At 46.3% G+C, this 13153-nt stretch overlaps 2 protein-coding genes across 2 annotated transcripts; both read left to right on the forward strand.

Moving 5' to 3' along the window:
• Positions 1-3167: 3167 nt before the first annotated feature.
• On the forward strand, positions 3168-5971 carry LOC120666357 (auxin-binding protein 4-like). Its single transcript, XM_039946184.1, has 5 exons — positions 3168-3377; positions 3641-3747; positions 4042-4242; positions 4408-4475; positions 5626-5971. The coding sequence occupies exons 1-5, from the start codon at positions 3248-3250 to the stop codon at positions 5726-5728; spliced, it is 609 nt and encodes a 202-aa protein (XP_039802118.1). The 5' UTR covers positions 3168-3247; the 3' UTR covers positions 5729-5971.
• Positions 5972-7870: 1899 nt separating this feature from the next.
• On the forward strand, positions 7871-9778 carry LOC120666358 (rootletin-like). The gene is made up of 2 exons (XM_039946186.1): positions 7871-9113; positions 9315-9778. Exons 1-2 carry the CDS (start codon positions 7890-7892, stop codon positions 9594-9596), a joined length of 1506 nt encoding a protein of 501 aa, XP_039802120.1. The 5' UTR covers positions 7871-7889; the 3' UTR covers positions 9597-9778.
• Positions 9779-13153: the final 3375 nt, after the last annotated feature.

The raw sequence follows: 13153 nt of genomic DNA on the forward strand, positions 1-13153 counted from the left end.
CTCTGGGGATTCCTTACCGTCGAAGGAATTTGATTCCAAGGCCTTACTGATCAAGGGTTCGAAGCCTGGCCCGTCGAGTGTTCGACAGGCGCCTCAGATCGCCAGAGTCAGGGACTGCACAGGTGTGCCATACAAGCTACCCTCAAACACGGAGTTCGAGACGTCCCACGTAGTGTTCAAGGCCGGTCGAAGGTGCCTAGCAGGGGGATCCCGTCGAGGGAGAGCATCGAGCCCTCGGACCCCACCGAACATGTCCGAGCCCCGCCTAGCGAACCTTTGCGAGTGCTTTATGCGACGTGTCCACGGACCGCAAGCCGACCCTTATCGAACGGGGCACGGACGTCCACTTGAACCACCCGATAACAGCTCACCGAAGCAGCCGTGGCTCGCGGCCCGGGCATGGGTAGCATGGAGCGCTTCACCCCTCCTCACTGCGGAAGGGCGACGAGGGTCGTAACGAAAAGTCGAGGGTCCCCTGAACGCCTTCACTCAGACCGGGGCTCGGGGGCTTCTCGCGCACCGTGGCTCAGACCGCACCCTCGAATGAATCGGCTACCGTCGATTGTGAAATCCCACGTGTTTGATGAACCCCCCCCCCCACCCCCCCCCCCCCCCCCCCCCCCGCATGCGCTTACACGCGCTTGCCGGATTGCTCAACAAGAGTTACGGGCTGCTGTACCAGCACGAAAAGCACCGAGGCCGGCTGAAAGGAACCTGGGCAGTCACCCCAGTCAATCAACCGTGCAGGGCGACGTTTACAGCCCTTGGACAAGTGCAAGCACTCCTCCAAGGCCTCGGGGGCTACACCCGCGGGTGCGCTGACGCGCCCCCACGGAGGGAACTTCACACACTCGAGCGTCGAAACCCACCGAGCAAACCAACCTCCCCGCGGTTAGCACCCGAGTCATGCCTTCAAGGGATCAAGCCTCTGCAGGGCCGATGCTCATCCCTACAAATTCTCGGGGGCTACTGTCGGGTACCATGATTAGGGGCACCCTAACCATGGGACCAAATCACCCTTAAAACGCAAAACATATGTTAGGCAATCGGGCCCACGAAGGTTTACAGCCTCCCTCCGATCCAAAGGAAAGGAAGGGACTCAAAGAGGCCTAATCCACGACCCAAGTATACAGTTCGGCCCATCCAAACCCCCTCGAACCCGCGGGGCAATCTCCGCCTCGCTCGAGGGCTCCCCGCGGAGACCCTCGACTGCCCCGTGTCTCCGCCTCGCTCGAGGCCACCCCTCGACGGAAAGGACAAATGGCCATCCGTTCACCCGCTCGCCGTACGAGAGCATTAAATGCTAACCACTTCACCGCAGCGCCCGGGTCAGACGGCATCTGGCCACCACTCCGCACAGTGGCTGTGACCAGGGTCCTATCCACCAGCTCCAGTCACTGCTCGGCCATCCCCGGTGCTGTGGCGGCATTGTAGGAACCTGGGACACTGTGCGGGACGTGCTCGGCGCAGCACCAGCCACTGTGCTGCCAACTCCTTGTACTTATCTCGTACTTTCCTCGCTGCAGGCCCCTCGAACGGCATGGGCACGACCCTCGAACGCGTCTCGGACCTTGACCAGGGCAAAACCCTGACCTGCAGGACCCTCCGAACGCCTCCACGTCGAACGCAGAGGACGGTAACCTCTACAGCAACCACCACGCCGTCCGCTGGAGCTACAAGGACGCCGACGCGATCTCCGCAAGGCCAAGGACGACACCCAGGATGACTGCACGCCTGGTGCCATGATCTCCAGTGCTCCCCCGTGTACTTTCTACAGTAATCGACCACTGCACGCCCCCGATTCGGGGAAGAACAATGACTTCTCCTCCCTTCCCGTACATGTACACCGCCCCTCCTTGTGTCTATAAAAGTGGGAGGCGGGCTCTGTCTTCTCCAACTCATCTGATCTCCTCAACACACTCAGCGCAACTCGCAGAGCACGCACGCTCTCCTGAACTCCGATATTGGAACTTGCCTCAATCAACCTTTCCTCTAGCAGAGACTTGGGAGCTTCCCTCCCTCTCTCGCCTCGCTTGTACCCCCTACTACAGGCACCCCCGGTGCAAGATAGTACAGTGCACTCGCACACCCTTTTGCTAGACATACGGCCTCGTGGCCGGAATCAGGATAAACCCGTGCGTTCCTATGTTACCTCTTGCATCAACCATCCAGGGTGAGAGATTACGCAGTTTTTTACAAGTTGGTGCCGGACTGCCGGGTCAGGACACCGACAAGGGGTCTTCTGTGTCAGCTTCTTTTCAAGCCATTTATCACCAATGATTACATTTTTTTCCCTTCGTCGATTCGGCTTGACTCGGCCGAATTAGCACTTTAGGATTCGCAATTCCAACATATGCATCGGGAAAGGATTCTGATCAATCTGCATAGTAAGAATAACCAATCGTCCTTCATTAATGTCAGATTGAATCTGCCTACGCAATACATTGCAATCATTGGTAGCATGTGAAAATGTATTATGAAATTTACAATATGCTCGCTGCTTCAACTCTTTAAGCGGCGGTATAGTATGTGACATCTTGATATATCCAATCCTATATAACTCATCAAATATCCTTTCGCACTTGGATACATCAAAAGTAAATTTTTCTTCATGCCGATTTTTGTGAATCGGCTTAAGAGCAGAACAAGTAAACGGTTTGGTTTGGGATGGCCAAACAAACTCAGCAGCATATACATCATTGCACTCATTGTTCGAACAATCAGAATTGCAATCTAAAGCATGCACACTAGAACGATGATGTCTATAAAACTCTTGAGACTCTTTGCTTCGGTTTTCTATAGCCAAAGCTCTCTGATGCATCTGAATAACAGTAAAGAAATCATAGCCTTCTAATATTTATTTGATGTGAGAGCGCAAGGCATTAAAAGCCAAATCGGCTAAATCTTTTTCTGCAATATTCACATTAAAATATCGTTTTTTTTAATCACGGCTAAATACATTTATGGTAACTTAAATATAATTATTTGATATTATAAATAATATTAAATTTACATCTATTTGGTCAAATTTAAGACAGATTGATTTGATAGAAAGATAAAATTGCATTCCATTTACACGGAGTGAGCAACAGTGAATGCGGAGTATCGTGTGCTTTCGATAAAGCAAGCCTATTAGTACTTTCCAGAAGCAAGACGAACCCAGAGATGCAAAACGAGGCGTAAATATCCAGAAACAGCAGGGACCAAATCAGAAAATCGACAGCGCCGGAGAGGACAGACATCAGACATGGCGCGCGGACCGCCCGCCGCCGCCGCGGCAGCCCATGGGCCCCGCCTAGCCGGCGTCGGCCGCGCACTCCTCCTCCTCGCGGCCACTGCAACCTTCCTCCCAGCAGCTGAGTCATACTGCCCGCGAGGTGCACCTTCCCCCTCCCCTCCCCTCCCCGGCTCCCCCTTCATTTACTTCTCCAGTTTCTTGAAACTTCCAAACTTGCCTCTTGGCTTGACCTTACCTCCCAAGATAGCACCTCACGGTGTCAACCAGCTGTAGTTTTGGAATATTTCTATTGGATTTGAGGCAGTATGTGCAAGCGGATCCGCGATTGAAGGTATCATCTTTATTTTGCTACGGTTGCACTAGCAAATCTGATGAGTGTGTGTGATATTCTTGATGCTTCAGACAACTCGCTGGTGAGGGACATAAGCCGGATGCACCAAAGCAACTATGGGAGGGAAGGATTCTCGCATATAACGGTTGCCGGCGCGCTGGCTCACGGGATGAAGGAGGTGAGGAACGATTGAATGAACCCTTGGGAGCTCAGTGGCAAATTTATTTTTCTTCCCTTTCTTTGTGCTGAACTGGTTTTAGTCGACTCTGTTTGTAGAAAAGTACTGCCACCTTGATTAATGATAGTTTCTTGCTTCTATGTGAACGCAAGAACACTGCTTGCTGTAAGTTCAAAAGTCTTAATTAGCTGTGCAGATGTGTACACATGCTTTCCTTGATAAGTCATATTTAAGTCGATTCAGAGTGTAGATACTGTTTGGATTCATTCTTAGTTCTATATTGCTTTCTTTCAGGTGGAAGTGTGGCTTCAGACTTTTGGTCCGGGCAAAAGGACACCTATCCACAGGCACTCCTGTGAGGAGGTTTTCGTCGTCCTTAAAGGGAAAGGCACGCTCTTGCTGGGGTCAAGCTCGCTGAAGCACCCAGGGGAACCAAAGGAGATTCCTGTCTTCCAGAATAGCACATTTTCAATCCCTGTAAATGATCCTCACCAGGTAAAATAGAAGGGTTGTCATGGTTGTGTTTTTCTTTTTATTTTGTCTGATACTTTGATGCCCCTGTCCTGATTTTCAGAACCCCCTGTGATTATTTGTGTACCTTAGCTATATTTCAAGATCATATTGGAACTTTAGTGTTTGCGTTATTTCTTTTTATTGCAGATTTGGAATTCTGATGAGCATGAAGATTTGCAAGTTCTTGTGATCATATCACGCCCTCCTATTAAGATGTGAGGCTATCTTACTTGAACGTTGTATCACTTATTCATTCAATAACATAGTCTGAACTAATTCATTCGTACTGATTACTTCAGAGTTCAGAGTAACTTGAGTCTAGTACTCTAGTTAGATACACATTTTTGCTCTGAACCTTGTACAAAGTGTTCTTGATGTTCCCATTTTGTTCAAGCATATACCATATATAGTATACATTTATGAGTTCTTGCCTGAACCTTTTTGGACATTCCTAACAGCACAGTTGTGACAAAACTTGAGTGAAGGGAAGGTTACAAATACATTTTTATCCTTGTTTATGAGAATAGCTGTTCCCACAGCTCTGCCCTGGTAAAAAAACATCTATCAAGCTGCAGTAGAACTTTGTTTCATTTAAACTGCATGTCATAGTTGTTATGGTAGATGCTAAATTTGTAGGGGCACAATGTGGACAAAAGATCTAGAACCAAGGCCTGTTTTGGGCAGCAGAAAACCCCCCATTGACAACTTCTTTCTCAAAAACTTCAAAAAAAAATGCTTGCAAATCTAAAATGATGACTGTTAGACTATTGTAGTGGGCTATGTGCCCGGCTGGCCCAGAGGCATGCCGCACAGGCCCGTTGCCTTTGTGCAGCACCCATGGCCTTGGTAGTTTAGGGCTAGGCAAGTCTCTCCTTGATTGGTGCTTCTATAAACCAAACCCTAGGAGACCCTTGCCTATTTATGTATGAGTGCTTTGCACCTCCATAATCAATATACTAATTTCCCAGCCATATCTTCCTTCACTGATCTTCTTAATTCTTAAATGAATATTGGATGTTTTCACAAGTTTGCTAGATATGTTATGTACCTGATGCCGTATTTGGTCATTTGCATCTTAACCTATCACCTTGATATATCACCATTTATGTGATTTAGCCTTAAGATTCTCCATCAACATGATACCGTTATCCACATGTATGTCATAGTCCATTTTGCTTTGCTATCGATGTCACTGTCATTGTCTGTATCAGTACCACATGTTGTTTAATGGTGTCCCTGGTAGTTTTTGATAATACAGCTTGAGAGTGATGCACATACCTTTCTTTGCTTCCTCTGTTTGCAATTGAGTATAATTCACATATGAGTAGTGAGTAATGTTTCTAAGCTCGACATTACTTGTTGCAGATTCATCTATGATGATTGGAGCGTGCCTCACACAGCCGCGAAGCTGAAGTTCCCCTACTACTGGGATGAAGACTGCTTACCGGCACCTAAAGATGAACTCTAGTTTAAGTGTTTTTGCTACAGTATATCAGCTGTGTCCACGACCCTGCTGGATTATGATTGACATCTACTAGTTGTAAAACGTTAGTGTGCTGTCATGTATAGTTCTGTGTTGTGACTCAGGAATATATGCATGTGGCCATGGTTTATGAACTTAAGCGCTTCTGGAGGAAAGCTAATGTATATTGTTTCCAGGTTTTACATTCCCCTATATTCCAGAATGCAAGCAGTACTGTTCTTTTCATAATTCTTCGCATAACCAATTTACGCATTTTCTTCAGAATTTCATCTCTTTATTTGTAAATTCCCAGATGCATGGTTAATAGAGGTAACTTTGATGTTCTAGAGTTTGTCTACAGAAGTTAAGAAGTAAACTGCTAACTCATGTTATGTTTGTATAACCATGCATTATAAGCAGTACAGGTGTTGTAGGACTTCTTTTCAAGTATATAAAGCAAAACCAGTTTACTTGTTGATTCGTTGGGGTTCTTATTCATTTTATTGCAATAGGTAATGGAAACATCGATATTCTGCTGAGAGGCCACATTGTGTGAAATGCTTGGAATGTGATTAGTGGCCAATACATTGTTATCTACTGCTTTTTAAGGAAGTATTCACAGATTAGGGCATATTAGGAACAAAGGATTGAGAATTAAGGCCCTGTTTAGATCCAAAAACGCAAAATCCAAAATTTTTGTAAATCGCTTGCATGGTGTACTAAATGTAGACGAAAAATAAATCGCATTACACAAATAGATTGTAAATCGCGAGACGAATCTAATGAGCCTAATTAGGTCGTAATTAGATACTAAATTGCTATATTAAAGCTACAGTAAACATGTGCTAATGATGGATTAATTAGGCCCATTAGATTCGTCTCGTAGTTTACATACGAGATCTATAATTAGTTTTATAATTAGTCTACATTTAATACTTCAAATGTTGAAGATTTTCTTCCAAAAATACAAAGTGATCTAAATAGACCCTGAATAAAAATGTTATTGCAACTTTCACACGGTTCATGCTGGACTTTTAGGTTGACGCCAAAGGTACTCTATTGGGAACTATTTACTTCACCACTTTTTGGCAGATTTCAAACATTATGACCGGAAAAGTGAAAACTCATGGTGGCATTCTTTTGAGAAGTCAGGACATGGCAGACGAGAAACACACAAAAAGGGGGGAAACGTAAACATGAATCATGTTTATTGCCATCCCACATGCATTTAGAGCATACTACTCGCAATGTTTGTATGCTCCATAACCATAAGATTTAAGGAAATATGGTAGGAGTTGAGAGAGAACCAGAGGATTGAATATTTCAATTTTGAAATGTGTTTGAGCTCAAGTTAGAAATCACCCAGCAGTGGAGGACAGAAAGTTTCCCATAGCACATTTTGACACTATCTCAGCAACACAGAGGGGCATCACAAGAAATTTTACAGTTATGATATCTAATACGGATGTATGTGCATTGTTTACAAATATCGTATGTACAAGTTGTTCCCCAATCATTCGGTAACAATATAATTTAATAGAAAATCCGAATATCCCCTCTATAAGTTGACCCGTGATTCAAGTAAAATTTCATTTTTTGTGTTTACTGAAAAGTGGTTTAAGAAAATATTAAAAGCACATTTGTCCAAAGATTTGCACGCAAGGAGACATTCGCTCTATTCGGCTAGCTGTGGCTAATAGCTGGTGCTGATTTATTGTAAGATAAAAATACTGCTGGTTGTCTGGTGGTTAATGCTAATTTAGTGTGAGAGAAAAACACTACTGTCTAGCTGGCTGACAAAGAGATTTATGTAAGGAATCCCTACAATTTCGATAGTACGTAAAATTTCTTTCAAATTCATCATATCCACCAGATGAAGAACTCTTTAATCCCGAGTTCTTTAAAAAATATTCACAAAAATTTGCGGTCTCCGATTAACGCATCCCGGCCGTCCGTGCCCCCTCCCCATTTCAAACTCTCCCCCCTACGCACCAACGGTCGCCTCCCAGGCCCCCGCACCCACCATAAACGTCTCACTTCCATGTGGGCCCTGTGTAAGTCGGCCCCACCAGTCAGCGAGCCACTCCCGCCGCATAAATCCGCGCAGAAAACCGTATCATTTCCAATCCATTCGCAGCCACAGACAAACCCTAAGCCCGCCGCCGCCATGGCCAAGAAGAAATCCGCCGCCGCCGCCGCCGCCAATGGCAACGGCAACCACGCCGCCGCGGAGGAGGTGCCGGTGGCGAAGGCCGCGGAGGGCGCGCCGGCGCCGGACGCGCGGGACCGGAGGGCGGAGCAGCTGAAGGCGCTCAACACCATGCTGCTCAAGGAGGCGACGGAGCGGCGGGGGCAGGTGGCGGCGCTCACGGCGCGGCTCGACGAGCTCTCCGCCGACGACGCCGCGCTGGCCGCGTCCGAGCGCGCCGTGGCGCAGGCCGCGCTCGCCGCGCCGCTCCGCGCCGCCGCCGACGAGGTCGCCGCGCTCCGGGCCCGCCTAGCCGCCGTCCAGGGGTCGCTCCGGGACGCGGAGGCGCGGGAGGCGGGCGCCAGGGGCGAGGCCGACGCGCGGCTCGAGGAGGCCGCCGATGAGAGGGCGCGGTCCCTGACGCTGCTCCTGGAGAAGGAGGCGGAGGTGGCGGCGGTGTCCAACAAGGTCGCGAGATTGGAGGCCGTGGTGGCGGAGCTGGAGGGCAAGAACTCCGTGCTGTTCGGAGAGAAGGGTGAGCTGGCGGAGAAATTGGAGGAGGCCAAGGAGGCTTTTTGGATGGTGTCGAGTGAGAAGGCGGAGGTGGAGAGGAGCTTGCAGGAGTTCAGGAAGGCGGCTGAAGCTTATCGGGTGGAAATGGAGGGCAAGGTGAAGGCGAAGGTGGAGGAACTGAAGGTGCTGGGTGCCAAAAAGGCTGAGATCGAGGCGAGAGTGGAGTCGTTGGAGGCGGAGCTGGCGGGTGTAGTGGCTAAGAAAGGGGAATTGGAAGCTGAGGTGGCGGCCAAGAAGAGGGAGGCTGATTTGGTGAAGGGAGAAAATGACAAGCTTCAGTCCGAGGTTGTGGTTGCCGAGAAGAGGCACAATGTTGCTGTTGCAGAGGTTGAAAGTCTCAGGATGGAATTGGGCACATTGGTGGCAGCGAAAGAGGCTGCTGCTAAGGCATTTGATGCTGAGAAGGCTAGACTTGTGGGGGAATTGGAGGGCCTGAAGAGGAAGTTGGAGGAAATCCAGGCTCACATGGAAGCAGCCGAGGGAGCAAATCGCGAGAAGGATGCTCAGGCTTGTAAGCTGAGGGCCGAATTGGAGGAGCTCCACATCTCCATGTCCAAGCTCCAAGCTTCCTGCGATGATCTTGACATAAAGCGTTCACGCCTGCACAATGAGAAGAATTCAGTTCTGAAGGCTTTGGATCAAGGTTCTAAAAAACGCTAGACGCTAGGCGAACGCTTGCCTATGGTTTAGAGTTTTTTGTGATTAAACGTAGATTGAACATGATTAAACGTGTGTTGTGATTAAACGACACTGTGATTAAACGCAACGCTTGGCCACCATTCAGCGTTTAATCAGGATTAAACGACGTTTAAAAACGTTTTTTAGAACACTGCTTTGGATGCTGAGAAGGCTGAAGCAGTAAAGCTGAGGTTGAAAATTGAGGAGCTCGAGAAGTGCAATGGGAAGAAGGATGGTGACATTGGGAAGCTGAAGGTAGCATTGGAGGAGAAGAAGGGGAAGATTAATACCCTGAGCAAGGATGTCGAGCTGCTACAACTCGCAGTGGCTGAGGCTCAGAAGAGGAAGAAGGGTGGCATCTGGACATGGCTGTATGCTGCCACCACAACCATGGTGGCTGCTATCTCCTTCATCTATGCCACCAGGTCCCACTGAAGGGCTGCCTTTTTCCTTTGACCATGTTCCATGTTCGTTTCACACTCTTATCAATGTGCAACTCGAAATGGTCATGTTGCAATCCTGCTGTATTGCTATGTTATGTGTCAGCTGGTTATTAAATTGAATGGATCCTTTAATTACATGGTTATGTTTGCTGTCCTTTGTGACGTGTTTGGCCATTCTTTGGTGTGTGAATTGTTGGAACTATGACTGGCATTTTGAATTTCAGAATGGATCTAGACTTCTGGAGAACCTTTCAGGCGTGTCAAGAATGCAATGGCACTTTTGTCTTATAGACCTGGTATGCCTACTGTGATTGTGATATATTAAACGGGACCCCATCAAACAAAGGATGTCATTTCTTTTCCAACTTGCTACTGTATTTGTCTGGTTGCATTGTGAGCAAAGATTACATCATCAAAAAAATTTGATGAGCTGATTCCCAGGCAATTAGGTTGGATGATTCTTTCTGACAGTATCACAGTCACAGTACTAGCACGAGGATTATCTCCCACAAGAACATATCCCAGTAGTGATGATATTGATAGCGAGATTTCCCATTAAAACAATTACTTAGCATAGTTTTACAGTGCGCAGCATCCAGAGATAGATTGATTCTTCCAGGTAAAGTTGAAAAAAAGGCTTGTTATCACTGAAATAAGATTTGGGTGTTTCATTGGTCAAGCAAAGGCAAAAAGGTGAATAACTGATGATAAACAAAGGCAAAAAGGTGAATAACTGATGATAGACAAAGTATGGCATAAAGTAGTGTAAACCTAAGAATTCTTTGTTCTGGGAATTAATTTGTGATTGTTTTAATGCTAGATTTAGCTAACTTCTGCCTGCAGAAATCTGCATATTGTGTTTATGAGTTCTGAAACTCTAGAAGAGCTTACCTGATGTTAGAATGGCAGAAATAACACAAAGGATGTTGTATTGGTAAATAATTGTGACCAACTTGACAATTGAACTACTTTTAAAATCCAGATGGGAAACTGCATCGCCACGAAGTTATAAGGTTAGTTGCTACCATTGCACAACCAAATGAAACTTTCGCTTTGCGTGCTTCTATTTGCTGTGCTATTGTTGCTGCCTATCTGGTGCCGTTTTGTCGGTAAAGATTGTACACTATGCATCCATGCTGTGGGGCTGAGATGTGCAGTCATGTGGTATTTTCATTCGTGAATATCTGAGGATTGCCTTTTGTTGTTGAACCACCATTTCCCAGCTTCCAGAATGCTTTTTCCTGCTTTTTTTAATTTTTTTCATGGTTTGTAGTTTGTACCTTTGTCTCTACTCAAAATTTCAAGGTTGGAAATTGCAGCATTGCAGGCCTTAAAAAGGCTTGGAACTGTCAATATCTTAAAAGTTGTACAGGCCGTGTATATCTTTTCTGTTTTTGTTTATCTCTGCATCTGACTGAGTTACTTCCATGTTTGCTATTGCCTATTGGCCATCAATGCAATGCAGACGCAGTAATATTTACAAAGTAACTGCAGAAGATCAATTGAGCAAAAGGCCAAACCTAGTAGGCGGTGACAGAATTAGAAGGGTGTAACTCTTTATTTCTGAGTTGTTTTGAGATGGTTTTTCTCGCTCACCATATTTTATCGCTGAATTACCGATCAGCTGTACTATGAAATGATGCCGTCGAACTTGTGCTTGCAATCTTCTACATGTTTACCTTCAAAAAAAAATCTTCTACATGTCTTTCTTGCCACTGCGCTGATCGACCAAGACATATAAAACGATGAGCATGGACGTAACGGATGCACAGCATTTAAGAAGATGATTCAAGCAAAATATAAAACGATGCACTTTGTGTTGAGATCATAACTTCTTCTGGAATTTCTCTGAATTGTCTTGTGATGATTCACGGCGTGCACTCTACAGTGAACATCTCAGAACTGACTAGGGCTATACGTTTCTGACCTGCAGGTTTCTGGAGTGGTGAGCATCTCAGAATGAACAGACAGGATGTTACCACGGTAGGCCCATTTGGGAATTCAGTCTTTGAAGTTTTTTTAAGAGATTAAGGACCCTGACAAGGCCACAGTCTCACTGCATATGTTACTACAAACGAGCTGCTCCTCCATCACTCTTCCTCACCGACACTTCATCCTGTGTCTCCCCTCTGCCTAGGGATGTAAACGGATCGGATACGGACGGATATTATTGATATCGTATTTGTTTTCATATTTGTATTCGAATACGGAGTCGGATACGGATAGTGTTAGTTTTTGCCGGATAAGATTGTAATAGATATCGACATCATAAAAATATAATTTTTGAGCATTCAGATACGGATTGGTTACGGATATTGGATACTCGGAATCGGATACGGACGGATAAAACCCTTTCAGACCGGATCGAATTTGAATACGATCGGAAAATATCCGTACCATTTACATCCCTACCTCTGCCCCATGCCTCTTCCGCACTGACACTCCATCCCTTTCTTCCATCTTCCTCATCCACACTTCTTCTCCTCTGTCCTTCAATTTCCTTATTCCAACTTGGCAACTTGCCAACTTGTACATATTCACCCCAAGGCAGCTGCGGCACGGGCAGGGAGACGGAGTGCATCCTTGGGCTGAGGCACGGCGAAGACAGAGAGGCATACGTCTTCCACCTCGGACGAGTGCATGGTGACAGCGACCGACAAGTCATCGTCAACCTCTGCAAGTTTCCAGAATGCCTGTGTTCGGCTGGTCGGAAGAGACTGGGCTGGAGACTGTTGCGGTGACAGTTGGCACTCACGTTTCACTGTAGCTACAGTAAAAAACCAGCCAGTCGTGGACCAGCCGAACAGGGTGAATAGGTCATGGTTTGAAGGTGAGCAAAGACATCATCTTTTGTTTCTTAACGAATTTCCTATATGCCCCTAGAAATTATAGCGTTCACTTACGCGCCATCGAAAAACACGTCTTCCCTTATATGCCACTAGATGAAATTTGTGATCCCTTATGTGCACTGCCTTTAGTTACACTACACTATTCTCTCCTACAGTTACGTTTTAAACTATCACCATTAGGATGGTTGTTCGTGTTGTATTTGTATGTGCACCGGTTATTTAAATTTGAATATGATTATTTTGAATCATATTGGTACAAGTTGGTCCATATTGTTTCATATATGTTGTCCAAAGTTTGGCAACGAGAGACCAGTTGCCATGTGGCTCATTTCTATAATGTATTCTCTTATTCCACCGCCAGTATATTTCTTGGTCATAAGCTGCTCAGCCAAAGTGGCAGCATAAGCCTTGGAAGAGTCATTCACTGACTCTTCACCACTACTAGATACTCGGTAGTGGTGGCACATTCTGGAATTGCCATTCTTATACCATCTGAAATGGAACCTCCGATAATCATCAGGCACTTGCGGTTTGAAATATTCCAACGTGCCTGCTGAATGTCCCATTTAGTCCAAGCAATGTCATGGGCTTTCTCTCAAATAGCCCATGCATCATCTGCTTCGTTCTGAGCCCTCATTGGATTTTCTGGTTCTTCTGGTGCTGGCATTATGATGGTCAAATCTATATTAGCCATCGCCAG

Source organism: Panicum virgatum, chromosome 3N (genome assembly GCF_016808335.1).
Source record: "Panicum virgatum strain AP13 chromosome 3N, P.virgatum_v5, whole genome shotgun sequence".
Lineage (NCBI taxonomy): Eukaryota > Viridiplantae > Streptophyta > Magnoliopsida > Poales > Poaceae > Panicum > Panicum virgatum.

Bases quoted from the DNA above. Each gene is read 5' to 3' on its own strand.
- LOC120666357 (XM_039946184.1), top strand. From the start codon at position 3,248: ATGGCGCGCGGACCGCCCGCCGCCGCCGCGGCAGCCCATGGGCCCCGC. The intron at 3,378-3,640 runs GTGCACCTTCCC...TTGATGCTTCAG, and splicing joins TGAGTCATACTGCCCGCGAG to ACAACTCGCTGGTGAGGGAC. The intron at 4,243-4,407 runs GTAAAATAGAAG...TTTTTATTGCAG, and splicing joins CTGTAAATGATCCTCACCAG to ATTTGGAATTCTGATGAGCA.
- LOC120666358 (XM_039946186.1), top strand. From the start codon at position 7,890: ATGGCCAAGAAGAAATCCGCCGCCGCCGCCGCCGCCAATGGCAACGGC. The intron at 9,114-9,314 runs GCTTTGGATCAA...TTTTAGAACACT, and splicing joins AGAAGAATTCAGTTCTGAAG to GCTTTGGATGCTGAGAAGGC.